General features: G+C 55.0%; 5 protein-coding genes across 5 annotated transcripts; 3 read left to right on the plus strand and 2 right to left on the minus strand.

Moving 5' to 3' along the window:
* Positions 1-824: 824 nt before the first annotated feature.
* CMQ_5826 (kinase) lies at positions 825-1,805 on the minus strand (the record flags this gene model as incomplete). The annotated part of the gene is made up of 1 exon (XM_014316472.1): positions 825-1,805. One exon carries the CDS (start codon positions 1,803-1,805, stop codon positions 825-827), a length of 981 nt encoding a protein of 326 aa, XP_014171947.1.
* Positions 1,806-2,550: 745 nt separating this feature from the next.
* Positions 2,551-11,338, plus strand: CMQ_5823 (3-hydroxyacyl-CoA dehydrogenase; the record flags this gene model as incomplete). Its single annotated transcript, XM_014316469.1, has 7 exons — positions 2,551-2,573; positions 2,626-4,065; positions 4,246-4,631; positions 4,959-6,017; positions 8,656-9,267; positions 9,330-9,748; positions 11,315-11,338. 7 exons carry the CDS (start codon positions 2,551-2,553, stop codon positions 11,336-11,338), a joined length of 3,963 nt encoding a protein of 1,320 aa, XP_014171944.1.
* Positions 10,131-14,992, minus strand: CMQ_5815 (exocyst complex component; the record flags this gene model as incomplete). The annotated part of the gene is made up of 3 exons (XM_014316461.1): positions 10,131-11,172; positions 11,283-14,781; positions 14,887-14,992. 3 exons carry the CDS (start codon positions 14,990-14,992, stop codon positions 10,131-10,133), a joined length of 4,647 nt encoding a protein of 1,548 aa, XP_014171936.1.
* Positions 14,993-18,290: 3,298 nt separating this feature from the next.
* CMQ_5901 (peroxisomal copper amine oxidase) lies at positions 18,291-20,395 on the plus strand (the record flags this gene model as incomplete). The annotated part of the gene is made up of 2 exons (XM_014316547.1): positions 18,291-18,587; positions 18,650-20,395. The coding sequence occupies 2 exons, from the start codon at positions 18,291-18,293 to the stop codon at positions 20,393-20,395; spliced, it is 2,043 nt and encodes a 680-aa protein (XP_014172022.1).
* Positions 20,396-21,901: 1,506 nt separating this feature from the next.
* Positions 21,902-22,699, plus strand: CMQ_5927 (acid proteinase; the record flags this gene model as incomplete). Its single annotated transcript, XM_014316573.1, has 1 exon — positions 21,902-22,699. The coding sequence occupies one exon, from the start codon at positions 21,902-21,904 to the stop codon at positions 22,697-22,699; it is 798 nt and encodes a 265-aa protein (XP_014172048.1).
* Between the last annotated feature and the right edge of the window lie 114 nt (positions 22,700-22,813).

Consider the following 22,813-nt stretch of genomic DNA (forward strand, 5'->3'; position numbering starts at 1 on the left):
TAAGCATATCGCTCGTAAGATTATAGCTCGTCATAAATATCAGTATACACGGAGACCCAGTATATAGCAGCCCTATAGCTCATCCAAGACTAGTCTATATATATTGCCCGCTTTTCTTTTTTAGGTGGCCTCACAGGTTGCATTCTCATTATAGCAGTCGCAGAAGCCGGGATATCCATAATGCCCCCCTAAAAAAGCATGTCAAGAACGATTACATTCTTTGGTTCTTTTCTCAACTAAGACAATTGGATAGATGCTTACACCTCCAGATAAGGCTGGATAGCACTGCGGAAACAGTTGGCCTAGTTTTTGTCACTTCGGGGCTTGTAATTTAGGATTGAGATATATCCGTTTGGGAGTATCGTACCCTTCGCAATCGGAGCGGATGCAATAAGCTGCCCATCTGTCAGTGCTGGTTTTGTTTCGCAAACGGCATAGCCGAGTTGGAAATTTTACTTTAACAGTAGAAGCTCTGTTTTGACTACATCCAGAAGAGAAATCGAGTGTTCTGTAGGGGCTTGTAAATGTGCCGAATGAGAGACATTCTGAATGACGTTTGAAGTTTTCAATATTTCCCCAAAGAATACTACCCAACCACTATCCTAGATCCAACCTGGATGTCTAACTGAGTCCTGAAACCGAATGTTCAAAACTTGGTATGATCCCGCTCCTCAGACAAGGACACCATACTCGACTTAGCCAGTCTAGGTGGACCTTCACCAGGTGGAAAGGGCGCAAACTTATCAATGAGAGCATACATGTCCAAGTAAGCCCTATAGAAACGCTAGCCGCCTGGGTGGAGTTTGGGTAAGATTAGAGGATACTCACCTCTGACGGACGGCTATTCCATGGTCGAGGTGATTCACAGAATATATGACATTGTAGTAGATGCTGTAGAGCTGATTTCTGTCGTCCCACTCCTCCCGGGGTTCGCTAGGCTCAACATGGCGCAAGTACGCACTCGTGTAGTCTTCGTCACTAATCCTGTTGTAGTAGCAGCGCCAGCTGCCGATCTCCATCTCGTTGTGGGCATAGAATGCGGCTGAGTCGAAAATGAAGACTTTACCATCCTGAAGAGACGTGGCCGTATTTCCCTCCCAGAGATCGGAGTGAATCGAGCAGGGCTTGACAGTGCGTCCGTTTCGCTCCAGCGCGTCGAGCAGTCGGGGAATTACGTTTGCGACCAGCCTCTTTTCCAGTACATCGAGGTCTTCCCAGTATCCATTTACATCGGCGTTCATATTAGTCACGTGCTTGAGGAGCTGAGTAAAGAATGCTGTCCAGCTTCTCTGCCATGCTACTGCTTGTGGCACCCAGCCCTGACAAGTGGTGACATCGAAACCAAATTGACCGTTAGGAGACTGGCTCTTGAAGTGGAGTACCGCCAGTTTGGAGCAAAGCTGATTTGCATCTGGCATATCTCCTGTGTTCTCAATATATTGTATGATAAAGAAGTAAGCCTCGGGACTTGAGAGAGAATATTCGCCCCAAGAATGTGGCTTTGGGACCAGTTCGGGAGCCCATTTGAACAGTTCTGTCATAGCACTGTATTCGCCTTCCATCATGACGCGGCCATGATATCCAGGGGCTGACTTGAGGAAGTATCGCTCCTCAGAGCCGTCAGATAGGCGAAGATGCAGCAGGGCAGTATTGGTCCATCCTGACGAGCGAAATCGACTTGCTGATATGACTATTGTGCCTTCCGGAAACTGTTCCAAAACACTGTCATCGACACGAAATCTACCCTCGTAAGGGAGCCCAACTCCGTTTGAGCTGTTGATCAAGAGTTGGAGGGCACGGCTCATCCCGACCTTGCTAAGACTCCAGACTGATGTTGGTGCGGTATTGTAACAAGATAGATTTTGACCGTAGTGAACAATTACGGCCATCTTCTTTCGCCATCAGCCTTTGACTATCGAGATTATATAAGGTAGCATCAAACACGCCAATAAGATGCCTACGCTTTCTGTTCTCTACTTGTCGACAAGAATGGATCGCCGGATCCGGATCGTAACTAAGGTACTTTGCAAAGCGATTGGTGCAAATGCAACGTCACGGAAAAAGGGCTTAGATTATTGATGTACAACATGCAAGGGGTCTTGATGTGTAGTTGGATCCTTCAAATGGCAACAGTGTTAATATGACAGCACGAACAGAGTATACACAGTGTAGTATTCTGGCAGCTTATGGGTCACGTGATTATGCGGAAGCGGTAGAGACGGCTGAAGTGTCGGAAACCAGAGGAATAAGATCTGGAAAGGCGCAACTCTTGATCACACATCATACGGACATTTGTGGCCTAATGACCGCACTCGAAACATAGCGCTAGAACCGTTACAAACGGTGTTCGTCGCTAGTGGTCCGCCACCATCCCAGCGAAGATGGTGTGTTTGCTGCGGGGATCAGATTCCCCGTGCTGTGGCTCTACGTCGTACGGAGTACTCTGGCTGACTTCACCAAGTTTAGTCGCATTCGTTCGAGACGGCAAGCAAGGGATGAATCCAACGCGCAACCACCTACAAACAGCGATCTTTCTTCGTCAACAACATCATGTGGCCTCCCAGCCACAGCAGGTGGGACTCAGCTGGCACCAACGCTAACTTTTGGCACTCTCTTTCACCGAAGCTCCTCGACCTCGACTGGGGACGAAGACCCAGGCCTCGGGCTTCGTGTCCTCCACAATCCCGAGGCTCCCTCTGTCGATGTCATCTTTGTCCACGGCCTCGGCGGGCACAGTAGCAAGACGTGGTCAAAAAAACATGACCCAAAACTCTTTTGGCCCCAGCTTTGGCTGCCGTTTGAGCCAGAAATGGGAACGGCACGCATCCTCACGTTTGGCTACAATGCAAACTGGCACGACTCTTCTAACACTGCTGCTAGAATTGAGGATTTCGCCAAAGCACTGCTTTATGAAATGCGCTTTGCCCAAGACGGCTCTGGCAAAAGCCTTGGCATTGGATCCCACCCCCTTCTCTTTGTTGCACACAGCATGGGTGGACTAGTCGTAAAGAAGCTCGTTCTTCTCGGCATCCACGACGAGACTTACAAAGACCTCATTGCATCCGTATCCGCAATCATATTCTTGTCCACCCCACATCGTGGCACCCACCTGGCCGAAACACTGAACCGATTGCTGGCTGCCTCTTTCCAATCGCCCAAGAACTTTGTCTCTGACCTCGAAAAATGCTCTCCAGTCATCTCAGATCTGAACGAACAATTTCGGCATTTTGCGACGAGATTCTCCATATGGTCCTTTTACGAGACCCTCGCAACTACCATCGGTCCTAAGAAGATGATGGTTCTTGAAAAGGATTCGTCTGTACTTGGATATCCCACCGAGATTTCTAAACCTCTGAACGCAGACCACCACGATGTCTGCAAATACTCCAGCCCCTCTGACAACAATTACATTAACGTCCGAAATGCCATACGATCTCATGTATTGCTTTATCGCAGGACAGACCGGGAAGAGAGTAAGAGTGACCTGGAGACAGAGGATATCCAAGAGCTTTTCTCCGACTGTCCCTCTTCTGACGGAGACTACAACACTCTTCAGCAGAAGCTAGTTCCTGGTACCTGTGAATGGTTTGTTCGACAGCCTGCCATAAAATCCTGGATTCGGCCATCACAAGAACCGCATGTGGCTTGGTATCACTCCAGCCCAGGCAGTGGGAAATCGATGCGTGCGTCATTTTTGATCAAACACCTGACGGCTTCTGGAAGCGCCTGCCAATTTTTTCTATTTAAATCCTCTGATGCAGCCAAACGCTCCGTTGCCAACTGCCTTCGCTCGCTCGCTTGCCAGCTTGCGAGGGATTTGCCTGCGTTCAAAAATTCACTGCATACAGCATCGCCCCATAGCCTGGGCTCTGGTTCCCCAGAACCCTTGCTTCTATGGCAAGATATTTTTGAGCGGCGCCTGTTTCAGATAAAACAGGTCGATCCTGTCTACTGGGTCATTGACGGCCTGGACGAATGTGACTCACCAAAGGCTCTGCTATACTGCCTACAAAACCTCGCGGAATCCAAACTGCCTATCAAGGTCATGATCATGAGTCGCAATACGTATGAAATTTCGAGCCTTGTTAAGCGGCTATCCCACAGTGTTTCTCTCTCATCGATCGAAGAGAATGGGATGGTAAACACGGAACAAGACATACGGCTTCTTGTGCAAAACGAATTAGAGTATATACGTGGCAGTCAGACCTTCAAAGATGATCTCCTTCTCAAAATTGTGAGTCGCAGCGAAGGGAACTTTCTTTGGACAAAGCTCGTTCTGGACGAAATTCTGGACTGCCACACAGAAGACAGCGTCAAGGATGTTCTTGCCGAGGTCCCCGACGACATGATGCTTCTTTACAAGCGCATGGAGCATAATCTTGTGTTATCGAAGAAGAAATCCAGCCCGTCTCTTGTGGCGTCTATCAGAGCTATTTTAGAGTGGACTACGTGCGCCCAACGGTCGCTCAGTGTGGCTGAGCTCTCACAGGCATTGAAAGAAGAACTTCCTGGGCTTCTGGATCTCAAGCGGACCATCACGGATATCTGCGGCCAATTTATCTTGGTGGATAACGAGGACACGGTTGCAATGGTTCACCACACAGCTCGCGAGTATTTCACAGGCATGCGAGGTAGTCGATTCTTTATCGACCCTCGCCTGACGCACAAAAAACTTCTAAGTAGAATGTTACAAGTGCTCGAGGCACCGGCTCTTCCACTAAAACTGAAACAATCCCAGCATGTCCTCAGGACGAAAGAGCCCTTTGTATTTTACGCCGCCATCAACTGGTCCTACCACCTCGAGCATTGCTGTACAGCCACTTCCCACATCGAGGTTCTCCAACTCCTCGTAGGCTTTTTTAGAAGCTCTGCTCTGCTAAGCTGGATTCACACTCTGGCTCTGGTTGGACGACTCGAAATGCTTGCAAAAACGTCGAAGGCATTGTCGTCTTTCACAGGAAGGACGCCTCAGATACATAGCTGCGAGGATCTCGACTACGTCGACAGTTGCGCCAATGATCTTCTGAACATTGTCGGAAAGTTTGGTCACAACATCGGAAAAGACCCCATGGTGATGTACGACATCGTTCCGGCCTTCTGTCCCGCAAACTCGATTGTACACAAACAATTCTACGGCCCACAGTCGTCAAAGATCAGGGTTCATGGGGCAAACAAAACCGGTTGGAACGACAGGATTGGGCGGTTTGGTCTTCCAAATGATGCTGAAGCTTGGAACATAACGTGCGCGGGGACACTGATCACCGTTCTGGGACCCAATGGTGTGATCACCCTCTGGAATGCTATTGACTTCAGTGAAGTCGGTATGATCACACACGGGGAACCTGTAACGGCTACCGCACTGAGTGACAATGGCCAAAAGCTGGCAACATACGGCCTTGCCACCACCAAGCTATGGGCCATCCCTGCGGGAAAGCTGCTCTCCTCCACTCAAAATCCGGCAAATATCAAAGCAGTCTCACTGGCATTCGGAGATAATGACGGGACGCTTTGGGTTAGTGGCGACGACAATGTCGTGAGGCATACACAGCTCGAGTTTCTTGGCCAGGGGTGGCAGGTACCTCATCCACAAATGCTTCGAGATAATCATCGTATCGTGGGTGCTATTACTAGCTCACCGACGTGTGTGGCGTTTGATGGTGACAGACGATATATGGGAGCATCCTACAGAGGATCACCGCTCTCTGTGTGGAGGCTTGAAGATGGAAAGCATGTGAAAATATGCAAACGGGCAAAGACTTTCCAGCCGGGTGGTATGCCTCAGGCTTCGGCCAGCTGGGCTTCCGTTAAACGTTTCACGTGGAATCCAGTAACAGGCCACCTTCTTGGCATTTATGCTGATGGGTGCGTCTTCAAGTGGCACCCCATCACGAACGAAAATGTGGAGGAACAGCAAGCAGCTGACGAGATTGCCGCAAGCCCGAACGGGCTCTTGTTTGTAACGAGCAGCAGCAACGGCTCTGTACTGATATGGGACTTTGCACGCTTCAAAGTCATCTGTAAGCTCTCTTTGGAAGACCTTGTCACAGCACTCACATTCAGTCCAGACAGCCGTCGAATCTATGATGTGCGTGGCGGATGGGTCACTGCATGGGAGCCCAGCTGCCTGACGAGCTCTCTGGCAGGCGATGAAGTGACAGAAATATCGGAGGCTGCAAACACCGAGCTTGTCACTACCTTGTCACCCGCTCCAGATGGTCGGACGTACTGCGTCGGCTACGAGGACGGGCGCTGTTTGCTTTTCGAAAGAGGGAGATGGCAGGGTACCATCCTGGCACGATTCTACAATCACCTTGACATTACGCATGCAGTATGGAGCAGGGACGGTCGCTTTGTGGCAGTAGCAGACCTCGCGGGTGAAATTCAGGTCAAGGCAATTATTCCATCCCCGACAGAAGAACTCGAAATTGTGCCGCTTCCAAACCCACAGATCGATCTTGACACCTACAGCATCGAGGAGCTGCTTTTTAGCTCTGATTGCAAGCGGCTCTTTGTGGCTTCGAAGAAAAATGCCTTTGTTTGCTCTATTGAAAACGGCACCCTCGTCGCGCAGGCTAGCCTAGAGCATGAGCAGCCTCGAAAGTGGTTGTGTTACTCCAATCAAGAGGTAATTCTGAGCTTTGGGGAGTTTGGAGTCGAGTACTACACTTGGGATACGCTTGTGTCTTGCAGCCTTCTTTCCTTCGACGACGATCTGCAGCCCATAGAGCTTATGGCGAATCGTGAAACCGACCCAGAGACGGTATTTGGGATGGGCGAGTTGCGAAATTCTCTGACAGAGAATTTTTCCAACAAGTGTTTTCGGGTGGAGAAGGTCATGATGTCTCAGGACAAAAAGCACGCTCTTTATTTCCAGTCCCGAGTTGGCGATGTTGACGACTCTGATACTACTTTGGAGTTGTTCATTTTTCCCGGGCCGGAGCTTGTCAGACAGGCCTCGTACTTGTCTTCTTCTTTGTCGTACGTCTGGCATTCTCGAGTTCAAAGAGAAGTTGTGGCCCTAATCAAGGTGCCTCTGGGAGTACTTCCGAGTGGTCGAACTGTGTTCATTGATAACGACCTGTGGATATGCTCATTTCAGCTCGATGACCCGTTTGGCATTGTCAATACCGAGACATTGGTCCAGCGGCTCTACTTCATTCCACGAGATTGGGTCTATAACAGGAGCCTTAGTCTTTGTTCTATGACTGAGGATGGAACGCTTTTCTGGCCACGCGATGGCTTTGTTGACCTGATCGAGTGTGATATCGATGATATTTGTATGGGATAATTAGGAAAAGTGTATATCGACCTTTTTTTTTTTAACGGATGCACAACACGTATTCAAACACGAATTTAAGGAAAGGCGCACGTCGCAGCCGGAGAAGTCCCGCTCCGATCTCGTCAGGGCCTATGGGTCTCAGCACCCAGCTCCAAACTGGAATCTTCTCTGGTGTCCTATTGCTCATGAGTACTTGACCCCGGCCAACTTGTAGTAGCCCACATTGTCAACGCCAGCGTGGGCGGGAGGACAGCGCAGGCTCTCTTTGTCTGCACGGCCGGGAATTCGAGTTCATAACCGAGTTTCGCAGTACCTCTACTTCTACTTTACACAAGCGTCGTGCCGAGGTACCGGGATACCAGAACGACTCTTCGGGTATGTTGTCGCCGACTTAGACCCTGTGATCCTTAAGCCGTCGAACGGACCAAGCCCACATGGGAGGGGCGTGCACGATTATGCCGTGTGATGGAAGAATACATGTACTGTGTGGCGCATGGGGCTATTTAGTACGTGTTTGGATGCACGTCGGCATGAGCCAGCCATAACAGTACACACAAGCTCATGGGGCACCCATAATTTGACAAAATCAGGTGTAGTGTAAGCAAATATATGTGTTGTACGGGGTACTCCGTACTCCGTAGCAGATTCCTATACTCAACACCTGGATACTACATTGTAAAGATGTCGAGTAGACTAGGCTATAATAAGCTAGAAGTAAGGACTTTCGGAATATAGCGTAATATACAAAGTAGTGCTGAGGTACTTATTTAGTAAGGGATTTTGTTGAAATAAAAGTGGGCTCTCCAGCTGACCTTTGGGATTAAAACGTTGGCATCCCGAACCTGAATATCTCCAATGCTCCCGAAAAGCCTCACTCTCGCCTCCCTCCCCCGGTACTCAGTGCCCTCTGATTGCACTTAGCCCTTTGGTCCCACCCTACCGCGGTAGCTTATGGGAATCTGCGGCAAGCTACTGCGGTAGTGACACGACAGATGTTGTATGTTATCGCAGAATTGTATTGGTGTAAGTCTAGTTTACGTGGGCTGTGGCATGTTCGAGCAAGCTGACTATTTTCAATGACTGTGGATTAGAACCGCAATGACATTATTAATCAAGCGCAGTATATAAACAGACCTGGCGTCTGGTATAGATTCCTCCAACAGAAGTCATAGTCACTTGTAAAATCAAGCTAATAAATGTATTACAACCATCACCGATTCATACTTCAGTTCCAGCATTATCACAACATGTCGTGGCTACCACCAAAGGACTTTGCAACTCGTCCAATCACCATACTGGGAGCGGGAGTTCTTGGACGCCGCATTGGTATTCTCTAAAGTCTATTAGTCTCAAAAAGGTCTAACCAGTCCTTACAGCATGCGCTTGGGCATCTGCCGGGTATGATGTTAAAGTCCGAGGCCCGAGTCTCGAGCAGCGTTCTCAATGTTTGCAATATGTCGACCACAACTTGGACACATACCTGCAGCAGACATCCGGAAACAAGGGTACCGTTCATGTATTCGAGGACGCCTGGCTTGTTATAGAAGCTGTACCAGAGAAGATCGAGCTTAAGATCGCCACGTTCGCTGCACTGGACGCCATCGCGCCGCAAGATTGTATTCTTTGCACCAACTCCTCCTCATACAAGTCATCTGAGATGTTCTCCAAGGTCTCGGAGCCGATGAAGAATCGTATCCTTAACGCGCACTACTACATGCCTCCAGCTTGCATGGCTGTGGAACTTATGACAGATGGATTTACCAACGAAGCCATTTTCCCCTTCTTGTCAGACAGACTCAAGGAGACTGCGGCTTTCCCATACACTGCTAGAAAGGACAGCACAGGCTTCATCTTCAACAGACTCTGGGCGGCCATCAAGCGTGAGATATTAACGATCTTGTCTGAGGGCGTATCCGTTCCCGAGGAGATCGATAGCATCTGGAGCAAGCTGTTCAATGGAAAAACGTTGCCGTGCAAACTAATGGATGGTAAGCTATGGTCTCCTACTGTTGACATTGCATATTTCAAGTGCTGATAATGAGTGGTGCAGATGTTGGCCTCGATACTGTGGCATCTATTGAAAGCCATTACATTTCAGAACGTGGTTTGAGCTCGAAGGCCACTGTTGACTATCTCAAAAGCACCTATCTCGATCACGGCAAATTAGGTTCCATGTCCCCCAATGGAGGCTTGTACCCGCCTAAAGCCAAGACGGAGGATCAAGATTGCACTACGTCACCCAGCTCGACTCTGCTCGTTCTCGATGTCGGTCTAGGTGCTGCTGAACCAAGCACAACATCAGGAGAGATTCTTCAAATTGACACCAACGGTGAAAACCTCAAGACAATACTCTTAAAGCAAGCATTGCCAGACGGAATCGCCGTCTCTCCATCACGCGGCAAGTTCTACTGGACACAGAAAAGACCTCCCAAGGCATTATGTACTCTTCGCAGTCTTTGCACCGCGGCAGTAAGAGGCTCTGTTGCGCGTAACTATGTAGGTGAGTTTGCAGACTTTTTACTGCTGCAGTGCATGCATCCGAGTAATACATGCACTTCCATCAGAGTTCGCTTCTGACTGCCTCGCCGCCAAAATCAATCACGTGATAAACCATGTGCGGAACAATATTGTGGCAGTTGTTCTAGAACAAACACTTAACGAATCAAAGTTGTCACTTGCATATGCTTGGATCACATTGATTCTTCCCGGAAGTTCGTCCGACGCTAGTGAAACAAGAAACAAATGCCAGTCCAGATCTTCCTCTTCGCCGTTCTCCTAATCTTATCCCTTCTCTCCTTTACTTCGTTCCCTTCACTTCTCCCCTCTCTCGAATCCCTTCTATCCTCCCTCCTCATCGAAATGCTAGCTTCACGTCTGCCCGCGGCCACTCATACATGACATCGCCGCCGTAGACGTTGGTCGTGATGTTACCAATGCGCAGCTCGACCTCGCCGTAAAAGGCCTCGCACTCGCGCAGGACACGGCTGATGAGCGCCTTGCTGACGACGGGATCATCGGGGTTGCTGTTCTCGCCACTGGTGCTAAAGTGCTTCTCGACGCGCTTGCGCAGGGTCTCGATGCCCTTGCGCACCTCGCGGCCGTCATAGCTGCCGAGCACCTTGTTGAAGATGGCCTTGGTGTTGCTCGGCTGGGCGGCCACGGCAGCCGGCGCCTTTCCGGCGGCCAGCTGTGCCTCGACGTTCTCGAGATGCTCCAGAAGACGACCGAGAGGCCGGCGCATGACGGCATTGAGGTAGAGCCCCAGGTGCTCCTGGATCTCGGCCGCGGCCGCTTCCTTCCAGTCGTCCAGCACCCGGGTCCCCCGTGGGTTCTCCACGTCCTCGAGGTAGTGGTTCATGTTCTCGATCAGCAGAATGTGGAAGTTGAGCGCCTCCTTGTCTTCGGGATCGGTCGCCGAGGCATTGCCGCCGTTGTTGCCGCCGTTTCCACCGCCTCCATTGCCGGCCACAGCTGCTGCGATGCTCAGGCTGCCACCACCGCCAACGACGCCCGGAACGAGCCCACCGGCAGCCGTGATCGTCGGGTTCTCGCGTGCAATCACCTTGAGCGAGTCGAACATGGATCGCAGGATTCGGTCGTATTCGTGGTCCACCATGCGGCACACGCCCAGGTTCGGGTCGGCACCGTCCAGCATGTTCTCGACAGCTGCGCTGAAGTGTGGGAAGATGCGCATGAAGCCGATGACACCCTTGCGTTTCTTGATCTTGACCTTGGTCTCTTCGATGGCACGGATCTGCTCGTCGACAAACTTGGTGAACCGGCCCTGCAGGGCTGCGTGCAGTTTTTGCAGCACATTGTTGAGGAAATCCTGGTTGGAATGGCTGATGTCGACGAGCTTGTGTTCGAGCGTTGCCAACACACCGATTCCTTGTCTAGGGGGGTTAGTGGGGAAAGCAAAAAGAAAGAAAGAAAGAGAAAAAAAAAGAAAAAGAAGAAAAAAAAAAGAAGAAAAAAAGAAAAAGACGAAAGAACACAAACTCACAATGCTTCCAAAGACAACACCCAGTTCACCAGGCTCTGCAGATCCTGCTCCAGTGACGCAAAGATGGCCTCCATCGCCCGGGTCACACGGCGGGCCAGCTCCCGATCCGGTTCCATCGGCCGGTGTCGTCGCAGGTCGACGCCACGTCGGTCGCGCGGCCTCGATACCGCCACCACGTCAGCAAAGTCGTGCTGCTGCAGCGTCGTCGCGTGGAAGAAGTCGATGACAAAATGCTGCTCCATCTGCACCAGCGGCAGCACGTCGTCCAGCACGCTCGCAAACACCTCGTACGGGTGGCTCCGGCTCTCGTTGGCCGCTCGCTCGGCCTTGTCCATCTTGTCGTACTTCTCATGCTTCTCGTGCTTGTCCGCCTTGTCGCCCCGGTCGCCCTTGTCGCCACCGTCACCCAACGGCGACCGCAGCGTCCGCGCCAGCGTCTGGCTCCGCTTCACCGTCAGCTTGCGCGCCGTCGTCGCGATGCCCTCGTCCTTCTTCTCCTGCAGCGCCGTAAACAGGATCTCGGCATCCTCACCCGCTATCGGCCGTCGCGCAGACTTCTTCCACGCTGTCAGCACGTCCCGGAACTCGCTGCGGTACAGCGCCTGGTTCTGCTCCTGGTACATCTGCATCATCCGGTCCCAGTTCGACAGGTCCGTCTCGCGTGCGTACAGCATCAGCGGGCTGTACTTCCACAGCACTTCTCGACCAGCATCGTAGTTGCGTGCGTCTGCTCTCTTCGACAGCGCTCCCTCCATCGCCCGCCGCGTCTCGCCGCACGCCAGTCCGAATTCGCCGCCCATAAAGATGACCAGCCGCCGCATGAACGCGTCGCTCTCCATCATGTACATCTCCCTCTTCTCTCGCACGATCCGCATCTGCCCAAAATCGCTGCTCAGCACTCCGCTGCCACCACTGCTGCCGCTGCTGTCACCACTGCTGCTCGTCACGCCTGCCACCGCTGTCTTGCCGCTGCTGCTGCTGCTGCCTGGGTCGATCTTCGACATCGCCTTGAACAGCGTCACCAGCGCCGTCTCAATGTCCTCGATCCCTCGCGCGCTCTCCAGCGGCGCCGTGCGCAACGCCTCCAGGTCGCTCGACGTGATCGCGCACGTGTCCAGCAGACTCTCCAGCTCCTTCATCAGCAGCTTCTGGTTCGCCGCCTGCACCTGCAACCCCTGGCCCTGCGCCTCAATGTACGCAATGTCGTCCGACAGCGTCGACAGCTCCACGCTGTACAGCGTCAGCAGGTTGTCCAGCTCTTCGCACTCTGCCACCGCCACGTCGATTCCTGACTTGATCGACTCCACCCGTTCGTCGTCCTCCTGGAACCGGGAGAGGTAGTCGCCCGCCTGCGCCCGATTGAGCTCACGGTCAATGTCCACCTTGAGATCCTCCATGTTGATCGTTCGCATCCGTTCGCCTGGCACCCAGCCAAAGTAGTCCAGCCAGTGCGCAAACTCAATGGCCCGCTTGTCCAGGAGCGTCGGGTCGACTCCCAGCGACGTCAAGTACTTGGCATCGTTGCCTGTGGTCATCGACTTGCGTCCGGCTTCCTCGGCCTCTGCTTCCGTTTCCTCGACGATCTTGCCGGTCTTTGACGCTCCTGTCGTGGTCGAAAACGCTGCTACCGTCACCTCCCTGATCGGCGGGTGCAGGCTGGACGGCCGGTTCGATCCCGGCACCGTGACCTTGACTTCTGGGATCGAGCCACGGTGCGGTGGACCGCTTTGCTGCTCTTCCCCTGTTGCCACCGGCTGAGCCTTCTCGGCCGATGACGGCCGCGGTGGCGCCGGGACCACGCTCGTTATACCGTCGGGGCCCTCGTTGCTCTTGTACTGCGCCTGGCGGAGACGCTCTCCAGCACCTCCAGGCCGCGGCTTGAACGCGTTGGCCGCCGCAGCTGCCCGCCAGAACGCGCCTGCAACTTCTGTCTTGCCCTTCTCTGTCTTGCCCTTCTTCATGATCATCGGGCCTAGCCCGGGTCGATTGTCTTCCGACTCGGATGGTGCCGGCGAGCCCGCCCCGTTCTCTGGCATTGGCGGTGGTGATGACTGAGGCTCTGTTGTCACTGCTTGGTTCGGCGTCGACGCTGTCGAAATGGAGACCGGCGTCGACATGGGCGTCGACTCGGCTAGCCTGGACGGCGTTTGGGCTGGTGTCTGAGGTGCCGGAGGTGTGGATGATATGGGTGTCATGAGCACAGCAGCCGACGAGGCAGCCACGGCTGCCGGGAAAGGCCCGCTTTGCGGTGTTCGTAGAGACAGCGGGATACGGTCACGGTCAGGCCGCCCGGGACTGGCATCTTGGAGGGGCGCCCCGCGGTTGGAGCTTCGGGGCGGTGGTGCCACGATATCCCGCGGTCGTACCGAGCTCATCAGGGGCGCCGGCACGAGGCCGTCGTCGAGGAGGCCTTGCGGCCGTGACGGATCCATCGGCGGCCGCTTTCGTTCCGGAGGTGGCTTATCGCTTGTTGGCGCCGGGGCAGCAGGGCCTGGACCCGGACTGGGACCTGGACTAGGACCCGGACTGGGACTCTCGGAAGGGTGGATGGGACCGTTGCGTGAGCGTGGTGGCAGGCTGACGGAGCCGTCGTCGCTTCGCTGCGTCGTCGAGGCGGCCACCGACTCCTGGCTCTTGTTGCTGCCGGCAGCCAGCCGTCGCGTGGCCGTCTGGATGTTCGGGTTGGCCGACCGGGACGAATCGATGCTGGTCGCCGGTGACGACTTGCCGTTGGCCATTATGGCGCTGCGCTGCAGACCGCCTGGGCCGCCTGGGCCCGGGCTGCCGCGGAACTCGGCCTGGCTGAAGGCCGGCGACGGCTGGGGGGCATAGCTGCGCGACGAGGGTGGCCGCTTGTGGCTGTCGGACGACGGCGGCCGGCCAACACTGCTGGACAACGGCTGGGACGGTGTCAGGACCTGTGGCGGTAGCAGTGGCGTTGGCACGGGCAGACGGGCGGAAGGAGGAGGTGGTGCCGAGTGCGCCGAGTGCGCCGAGTGCTGAGACGGTGACGGCTGCCCCGGATTGATCGGCGGAGGCACGCGGCGCTGAGCACCGCCCTGGATCTGGTCTAGTTCGGCTGGGTCGAAACCGGTGAGTACCGGCACCTTGCCGCCTGAATACTTGCCGTAGATCTTGAGCAGGCTGGAGATGAAAAACTTCTTCTCCTTGTCCGTCTGGGCTTGCCAGTAGTACGGCTTGCCTAGCGTGATGAGGAAGCCGACATTGCCGGCCCACTGGCGGTATTCGTAGTTGGTGCTCGCCGCCGTGTACGACTCGATGGCCGACAGGTCGTTGAGGTCCCACGTCTTGCCGATCGAAAACGTCCCATTGGAGTTTTCCTTGGATTTGTGCACCCGCACCCGGCCAGACTTGCGCACCGCCACGATGATGATACGGTGCTTCTCCGAGTGTGGCGACCGTGTCTGCGGCGGCGGCGGGCTCGCCGGATGTGACGAAAACTCGAGGATTCGTATGTGGGTGATGTACGTTTCTAGCACTGGGCGACACCCTGTCAGCATCCCGACGCCAATACGACCTCAGCCCAGCTCAGTCAGCTCGGCCAGCTGGGCAAGCTCAGCCCAGCCTCGCTCGCCAGTCTTACCAGAGCCATCGTCGTCCCGCTTGCTGAAACAGCTCTCGATGATGCGCCGCTTCTCGTCTTCAAACCGCTCTGCCCGGCCCATCTCGCGAGCACCGGGCATGGCCATAGCCAGCAGCCCGGACGACAGAGAGGAGGAAACAAGGGGAGCAGGACCGGACGGCCGTCTGTTTGTTCGCTGTCTGCGGCTCGGCCTCCCGGGATGCGTCAGGCTCGATGCTTGCTCTCACGAACTCTGAACACGCAGCCGGGACGGCAGCATCTTTGGTGCCGAGCCGGTCGGCGAGAGAGGTCGGCGCGTCGAGAGAAAGCAAAATCCGTCGCGGCAGGATCAAAATTTCCCGCAAGAATTGGTTCGGCAGCGGCGCGATGGGCGATGGCGCGGTTCGGCTGCTCGTATCGCGTTGGCTCGGAGGAGGGTGAAGAGACGGATGGCAATGGCAATTTCAGACTTGCGAGGTTTGGGCAAATGGCGTCCAAGCTTCAGGGACAGCCACACATGCCACAGCAGTCCGAAAACAGCTTAGCGCCACTGCCTCGCTGCGGCGGAGTTAACGCGAACTGCTGAAAGAATGCATGCCGAATTACGAACCTCGCATTGTGACGCCACTACGTCGTAAGCACGATGCCCGTGCTGCTCCTGCAGCGGCTAAGCCGGCTCCTCGACAAGCCGAATTTTCGTCGCCGGCATCGCTTGTTTTAAGGGATTCGATCCACAAAAACGCCCTCGTGCCGTTTCAAGCAGGCTATCCTGATACCGGTTTGCTGCGGCTAACCAACATCACGTGACTGTATCCACCCCTATTCAACGCGAGTAGGAAGCCTTACTAAGCAGGGTCGACACAGAGCATCTCAAGGCAGAAGTTGGACTTGTTTCTTTCCTTTAGTTTCCCTCCCATTCATGAGATAGACACATTGGATTGGAAACAAAGGACCCGCATGACACCGATGGGACGGACGGTTCCACGGGTACGCTTCCCCTACGTAGACGTAGCAGACGACCTTCTCACTGTCGCTTCTTGGGTCTATAGTTCAAACTTGTAGACTAATACAAGCGGTAGAAAGATTGCTTGGCTTGCGAGATGAAAAATCATATCATCTGAACTTTCAGTTTGAAAATTGATGGTCAGAACTGAGAGCTATGCTGTTATCTGCTGCCTCTTTGGCTCGGGCCATGCGTTCTGACTTGACGACGTCCGCTGTCCGTTTTCTTCCATATTCAGACACCTAGGACTGGTTCACTAGGCTGTGTTGTCACCAGGCTATTTCTGTCGACTAAGACAGTGTTGAGGTATCTTATCAACGACGAAACAGCAACTGTAATCTGGAGATCTTTCAGCGTTATTTATAGAAGTAAGTTCTCCAGGATAAGGAGGCGTAAGACGCCCGGACCGGAACAACAATATCCATCCCAGGGAAGTTTGCAGAAATTCAAAGCACCGCGCTTGTAGGCTGCATTCAGCGTGCTATAAGTTGCAGTTGTGCGTGCAACATGCTTGTTTGGCGGATCTGCAAATTGCATCCTGTCCTACGGGCTGTAATGTTTCCGCTTCATCTTCTTTTTAGTCCCATGTAGAGAAAGCTTCCCCTATCCACTTGCCGTAGTCAAGTAATTTGCTTGTACAACTCTTACATCTGCACATCTACAGCTACGTGTCTAATAGTCGTCTAGGATTGGTGTAATGCCTGCGACGCCGGACGTAAAGTGTCAGCAAAACTTTCAAAGCTGTCCTTCAATTTACATTTCTGGCCGAAAATACTGCGTCGAAGTTATGCATCTGCAAGAGCCTGTAGTAACTACGTCTTTGTTGCTGCAGCTCTAGCTCTCGATATCCGTACCTGTCAGTCTGAAGGTCACATTCTAATTTTTCTTCCTGGCGGGTATTAAAAACTTGTCCTATCTTGCAGATCTTCATCGGGCCGGTGCTACGCGGCGATCACCGCGCCGATGGAAGCCCTGCTAGCCTCCTCTTGTTCTGCTGCAATCGGTTGGCAGTCGGTAAGTGGACTGGTGCTGTCATATGAGAAGCCGGGCGTCCACCGTCGCCACCGCGAGGAACTGTCCTTACAAGACATGTATGCGGCAGAGACCCTACCAAACAGCTGGAGATCAACATGACCCTGACCTTATATGCTATAGTCATATTGTACCCCCTTGTCGGCTTCACAGCCCTATAAGATACGTCTGATAGCAAGCCGAGCATCTATAACTTGATCTTGATAATCTATTGTCTGTTCGTATTGTTCATCGTGCCGCTCCAGCCGCGTACCGTCATCTAAAATGCTTGAAAACGTCAACAGAGCTGGCGTTGCCCCGTACACTCTCACGTCTAAAATGTCTAGCCTGCTCTTCACCATGGACCTTCCCTATGCGCTCGTAAAGCGCACAGTATCAGCGTCAACACCATAATAGTCAGGCTTTTAGGCGGGCTGTGGTACTGGGAGGAAATGCGCGGGCTCACGCTCGAGGAGACCGGCAAGATCTGGTGGCGAGTGTGAAAGTAACTACGATTAGCTTTGTAAATACTTTCTCCGGCCAGATCCGGCTTATCTACATGTGTGCATCCACGTGACCGCGATCGCAGGCAAGTCGAGAGCCGACATCGCTGCTACACCGAGATATGGCACGATGACATATCGCGGATGACGCATAATAAGACGCTGTGATACGGGTGTGCTTCGGCTGGCAGGCGAAGGTTTCCCAATATGGAAGAAACAATCATGTGGCAGGGGTGTGCATAGAAACTAGACAATCAAGAGGCAGTCAAAAGGTCCCAGAAAGGCCGGGACGCAGGATCTACCCGCGGTGCGGCGCAGCTGTAGTCCGTATCTGCAAAGCGAAGACCGAGTCTCGGAATGTGTGCGGAAAGACGGAACACGAGGCCTGCAGAATGTGGGCTTGCCGGCCAAGAATCCGGGGAAGCGAAATGAATTACTCTGCTAAGCAAGACGTGCCGGGATCGGATGCGGAAAGCCAACACCATTGATACCGAGACGGCCAGCTGATTGGCCAAGACGGACGCCAGGCGGGGAAAGCCAAGCTGGCGCGTGTGTGCTTATCTCGAGAGGCGCCAATGAGGGCCGATTTACGTGATTCTTTATCGAATATGTCCCGATTAGGCAATTTCATTCGACCATTAGCCAGGCGCCCAGAACCTACAGTACGGCCGAGTAAGAGGGCGCAAGTGGAGCCGAGTCTGGCACTCCAGGTACGGAACGATAAGCGGCTTCGCGAGAAACGGCAAAACAGACGACGATGCGTACTTAAGTCGTTGGCTTCCCTTGTCTCGGTGGCCTGCCTTCATCAAAGCATCCGATCAAGATCAAGACTAGAAGCTTCTCAGCCTGAAAGTCATTCTTGTATCAGCCCCCCCCAACCACATACGACAGAACCCCCCGACATCAAGATGGGTGCTGCAGTTCCATACCCGCTGGACCCCCTCAGCGCGGAGGAGATCAAGGCAGCGGTGGCCATTGTCAAGAAGGCGCACGGTGACGAGCTGCTGTTCAATGTGGTCTCGCTGCACGAGCCACGCAAGGTGGAGATGACGGCCTGGATGGCCAACCCGGGAGTGGCGCCGCGGCCGGTCCGCGTGGCTGACGTGGTGGTGATTGCGCCGGGCTGCAAGGTGATTGACGGGCTCGTGGACCTGTCTTCGGGCAAGATCATCAAGTGGGAGGGCCTTTCGGGCGTTCAGCCGATTGTGAGTGTGGCCTGCTCCTGTATGATGGCCAACGGCTGGTCAATGACGACTAACGGCCCCAGATCACGGTCGAGGAACTGCAAGTGGTGGAGCACATGTGCCGCACAGATCCCAAGGTGATTGAGCAGTGTGTGATCAACGGGGTGCCCAAGGACGAGATGCACAAGGTGTACTGCGATCCGTGGACGATCGGGTACGACGAGCGGTTCGGCAACAACGTGCGGCTGCAGCAGGCGCTGATGTACTACCGGCCCAACGTGGACGACAACCAATACCAGTTTCCGCTGGACTTCTGCCCGATCTTCGACAGCATCAAGCAGGAGATCATCGCGATCGACGTGCCCAAGGTGCGGCGGCCGCTCAGCAAGGAGCCGGCGCTCAACTACCACGTGCCCGGGGTGGAAGCACAGGGTGGCTTCCGCAAGGACCTGAAGCCACTCAACATCTCGCAGCCGGAGGGCGTGTCGTTCTCGCTGGACGGACGCGAGCTGACGTGGCAGAGCTGGAAGTTCCACATCGGCTTCAACTACCGGGAAGGCATCGTGCTGAGCAACATCACGTACAACGACCACGGCAAGGTGCGGCCGGTGTTCTACCGCATGTCGCTGGCCGAGATGGTCGTGCCGTACGGCTGCCCCGAGAGCCCGCACCACCGCAAGCACGCCTTTGACCTGGGCGAATATGGCGCCGGCTATCTGACCAACAGCCTGACGCTCGGCTGCGACTGCAAGGGCGCGATTCACTACCTCGACGCCGACTTCCCGACGCGCAGCGGCGACGTGCGCACGGTCAAAAACGCCATCTGCCTGCACGAGGAGGACGCCGGGATCCTGTTCAAGCACACCGACTTCCGCGACGATTCCGTCATCGTCACGCGGGCCCGCAAGTTTGTGGTGCAGCAGATCTTCACCGCGGCCAACTACGAGTACATCTGCCAGTGGATCTTCCACCAAGACGGCACCATCCAGCCCGAGGTCAAGCTGTCCGGCATCCTCAACACATACGCCATGACGCCCGACGAGGACACGCACGGCTGGGGTGTGCAGGTGCATCGCGGCGTCAATGCCCACAACCACCAGCACCTCTTCTGCCTGCGCATCAACCCCAACGTTGACGGCGGCCCGAACACGGTCTACACGTCCGACGCCATGTCGGGCGAGGCCCCAGTCGGCAGCCCCGAGAACAAGTACGGCAACGCATTTTATGCGAAGCGCACGCGCCTCGAGACCGTCGGCCAGGCCATCACCGACTACGACCACATGACCAGCCGCTCGTGGGACATCTGCAACGAGAGCAGCATCAACCCACACAGCGGCAAGCCGGCCTCGTATAAGATTGTCAGCCGCGAGGTTCCCCGTCTGCTGCCCAAGGAGGGCTCGCTCGTGTGGAAGCGCGCCGGGTTTGCGCGTCATACGGTGCACGTGACTCCCTACGAGGAGGACCAGCTCTGGCCGGCCGGCCGTCACGTGCCTCAGACCAGCGGCGAGCCGTCGGCCGGCCTGCCGCAATGGCTTGGCGACGGCAAGGCGAGCGTGGCCAACACCGACATTGTCGTCTGGCACACCTTTGGCCTGACGCACTTTCCCTCGCCCGAAGACTTCCCAGTCATGCCGGCCGAGCCGATCACGCTGCTGCTGCGGCCACGCAACTTCTTCACCAGCAACCCGGTCATGAACGTGGCGCCGTCGTTCAACAGCACGCCCAGCCAGGTGGCCGCGGGCAAGGGCGTGTACGATGCCGCCGACAAGCTGAGCAAGCTGGCCTTTGCTGACGGCGCCACTGGCGGTAGCTGCTGCTCAAAGTTATAGCCAGAGAGCAGACAAGCAAAGAAAAAACAAAAGAATGAGAAAACAAGAATAGGAACGCGGTGACTTGGGCGAAAAGAGCATTGTATTTCCCGTGGGCAGACAGACCAGATAGCATATGCCATAATTGCAAACGACTGAACATACGACTTGTGCCGTATAGGCAGGTGGCCTTTGCGGGCATCGCGGCCAACGCGCCGTGAATTGCCGGCGGTCCGCCGTCTCTCAGGTGTGATAACTGACCATTGACATTGATGGCAAACGTAATGATGTCGTTATGCAGTCGCTGTACGTCGGCCTTGATTGCAACGGTTCGAAGAGCTAGATCCGTTTGGTTAGCTGGGTGACAGACCGGACAGACCGACGCGCTCGCCGGTCATCTATGCTATCGCTGTCGTGCTGCCGATCACGATTATGCATACTCGTATTACCAGGGTCGAGAAGCCCCAGTTTCTGCACGGTGGCCGCTGCGCTCCCTGCATGCTCCTTCCTATCGCGGTAGCATGCGGGTCGCCGTGCGCTGTTGTGCTCCAAGATCGAGCCATGCAAGTCTGCCGGCTCAAAGCTTGACTCTCTTCCGCATCTGCCAGAAAGTCCCGCCCGGGGCTCCATGCCGAAAGAAGAAGGCCGAAGCGTCACGAGGCCGCGGCTGGCCGATGGCCGGACAGCAGCCCCGTACCCAGCTTTGCTATAAGGGAAATGAACAGAGGACATGGACAGACAGGACAAAAGACCTCTTTTCAGTCGCCACTGTTCAGCACTTCGGGCAGCCCTACCTTGCCGTCATGTCCACTCGACGGCCCCCAAGTTACCCACTCACAGCACGCAATGGTTGTCTGGTCGGCAGATGCCTCTCTTGCTGCCGTCTAGCGCCGTTGCTCTCGTTGCAGAGATAAGGGCCAAGACGGGAACGGCTTCTCGTCCGTGCAACCCCTGGTGCCTCGACTAATCACCATTGCACCCCTGTTTGCCGTCCGATGTTTCATTGCATGGGCATCTAGCTCCCTCATTCGGACAGGATCTTCGGCCGACACAGACGGCCAGATGCTGCACCTCCTGCCATCCCATCTCTCTGCACAACCGCCTTCCGTTCATAGCCCATGTCACGTCAGCACACGCAACCGCGACATGCTGCCGTCGCCACCTCCCTCTTTCTGAAGCATTGCCGTCCTCCTCTGCCAGAGGTCCACTTGGCGCTGGAGGGCCCACATTCAGCGCATATCGTGAGCTTCGCCACCTAGTAGAGAATAGGGAAGGTGGATGACCTGACCCAGTGTGTCTTCGTCGTATCCCTTTTGGGGGCTTCGACATCGAGTATACTGAAGCAACAGGCCGAGAAGATGGTGAGAGCAATCTGAGAGAAAAGTATATAATGGACCTGAGGTCTGCTCTCCAAGTCGGTCTTGTCTATCCTGCACCATCATCCAGTTCCCGGTTCCTCTTGATAGCACATTCGTCTTCCTGCCTCTCTTCGACCAAGCTCTTGTTCAGCACTCCCCGTCTTTCAACATGAAGTTCACTACCACCGCTTTCTCCGCCCTGCTGGCTGCCGAGGCCGTCTATGCCGGCCCGGTGACGCTGGTGCCGCGTGCATCGCGTTCGTCCAAGCGCAGCGGCGTTGCGCGGTCGTCGCGGCCCAACCAGGTCATCAACGGCCCCGACGCGTCCAACGTGTCGAACGTGGCCTACTCGAGCAACTGGGCCGGCGCCGTCCTGGACGGATCGGACTTCACCTCGGTGACGGGCACGTTTGTGGTGCCGACGCCGTCGGAGCCGTCGGGCGGCTCGTCCAGCAAGGAGTACTCGGCGGCCATCTGGGTCGGCCTGGACGGCTCCTCGTGCGACACGACCATCCTGCAGACCGGTATCGACGTCAACATCCAGGGCGGCGAGGTCAGCTTCGACGCCTGGTACGAGTGGTACCCCGACTACTCCTACAACTTTGACGGCTTCGGCATCAGCGCTGGCGACTCTATCAAGCTGACCGCCACCGCTTCGTCCACCACCGGTGGCAAGGTCATCGTCGACAACCTGTCGACCGGCAAGAGCGTGACTCACTCGTTCAGCGGCGAGTCTGCCGCCCTCTGCGAGACCAACGCCGAGTGGATCGTCGAGGACTTTGAGGAGGGCTCCAGCCTGGTGCCGTTTGCCGACTTCGGCAAGGTCACCTTCACCGACTGCAGCGTCACCTCCTCGGGCAAGTCCCTGGGCGTCACCGGCTCCACCGTCAACGACATCAAGCAGAGCGGCAAGGTCCTGACCTCGTGCTCGTTCGGCGCCAGCACTGTCACGTGCTCGTACGTCTAAGCGACTGACTAAGGCAACGGAAGGAGCATGTCCGCCTCAAACCACCACATGCTCGCTATCAAGAGGAGGACTGGCGGATGCACTGACGACGATGCATTGGCCGTATGATTGGGA

Source organism: Grosmannia clavigera (genome assembly GCF_000143105.1).
Source record: "Grosmannia clavigera kw1407 unplaced genomic scaffold GCSC_146, whole genome shotgun sequence".
NCBI lineage: Eukaryota > Fungi > Ascomycota > Sordariomycetes > Ophiostomatales > Ophiostomataceae > Leptographium > Leptographium clavigerum.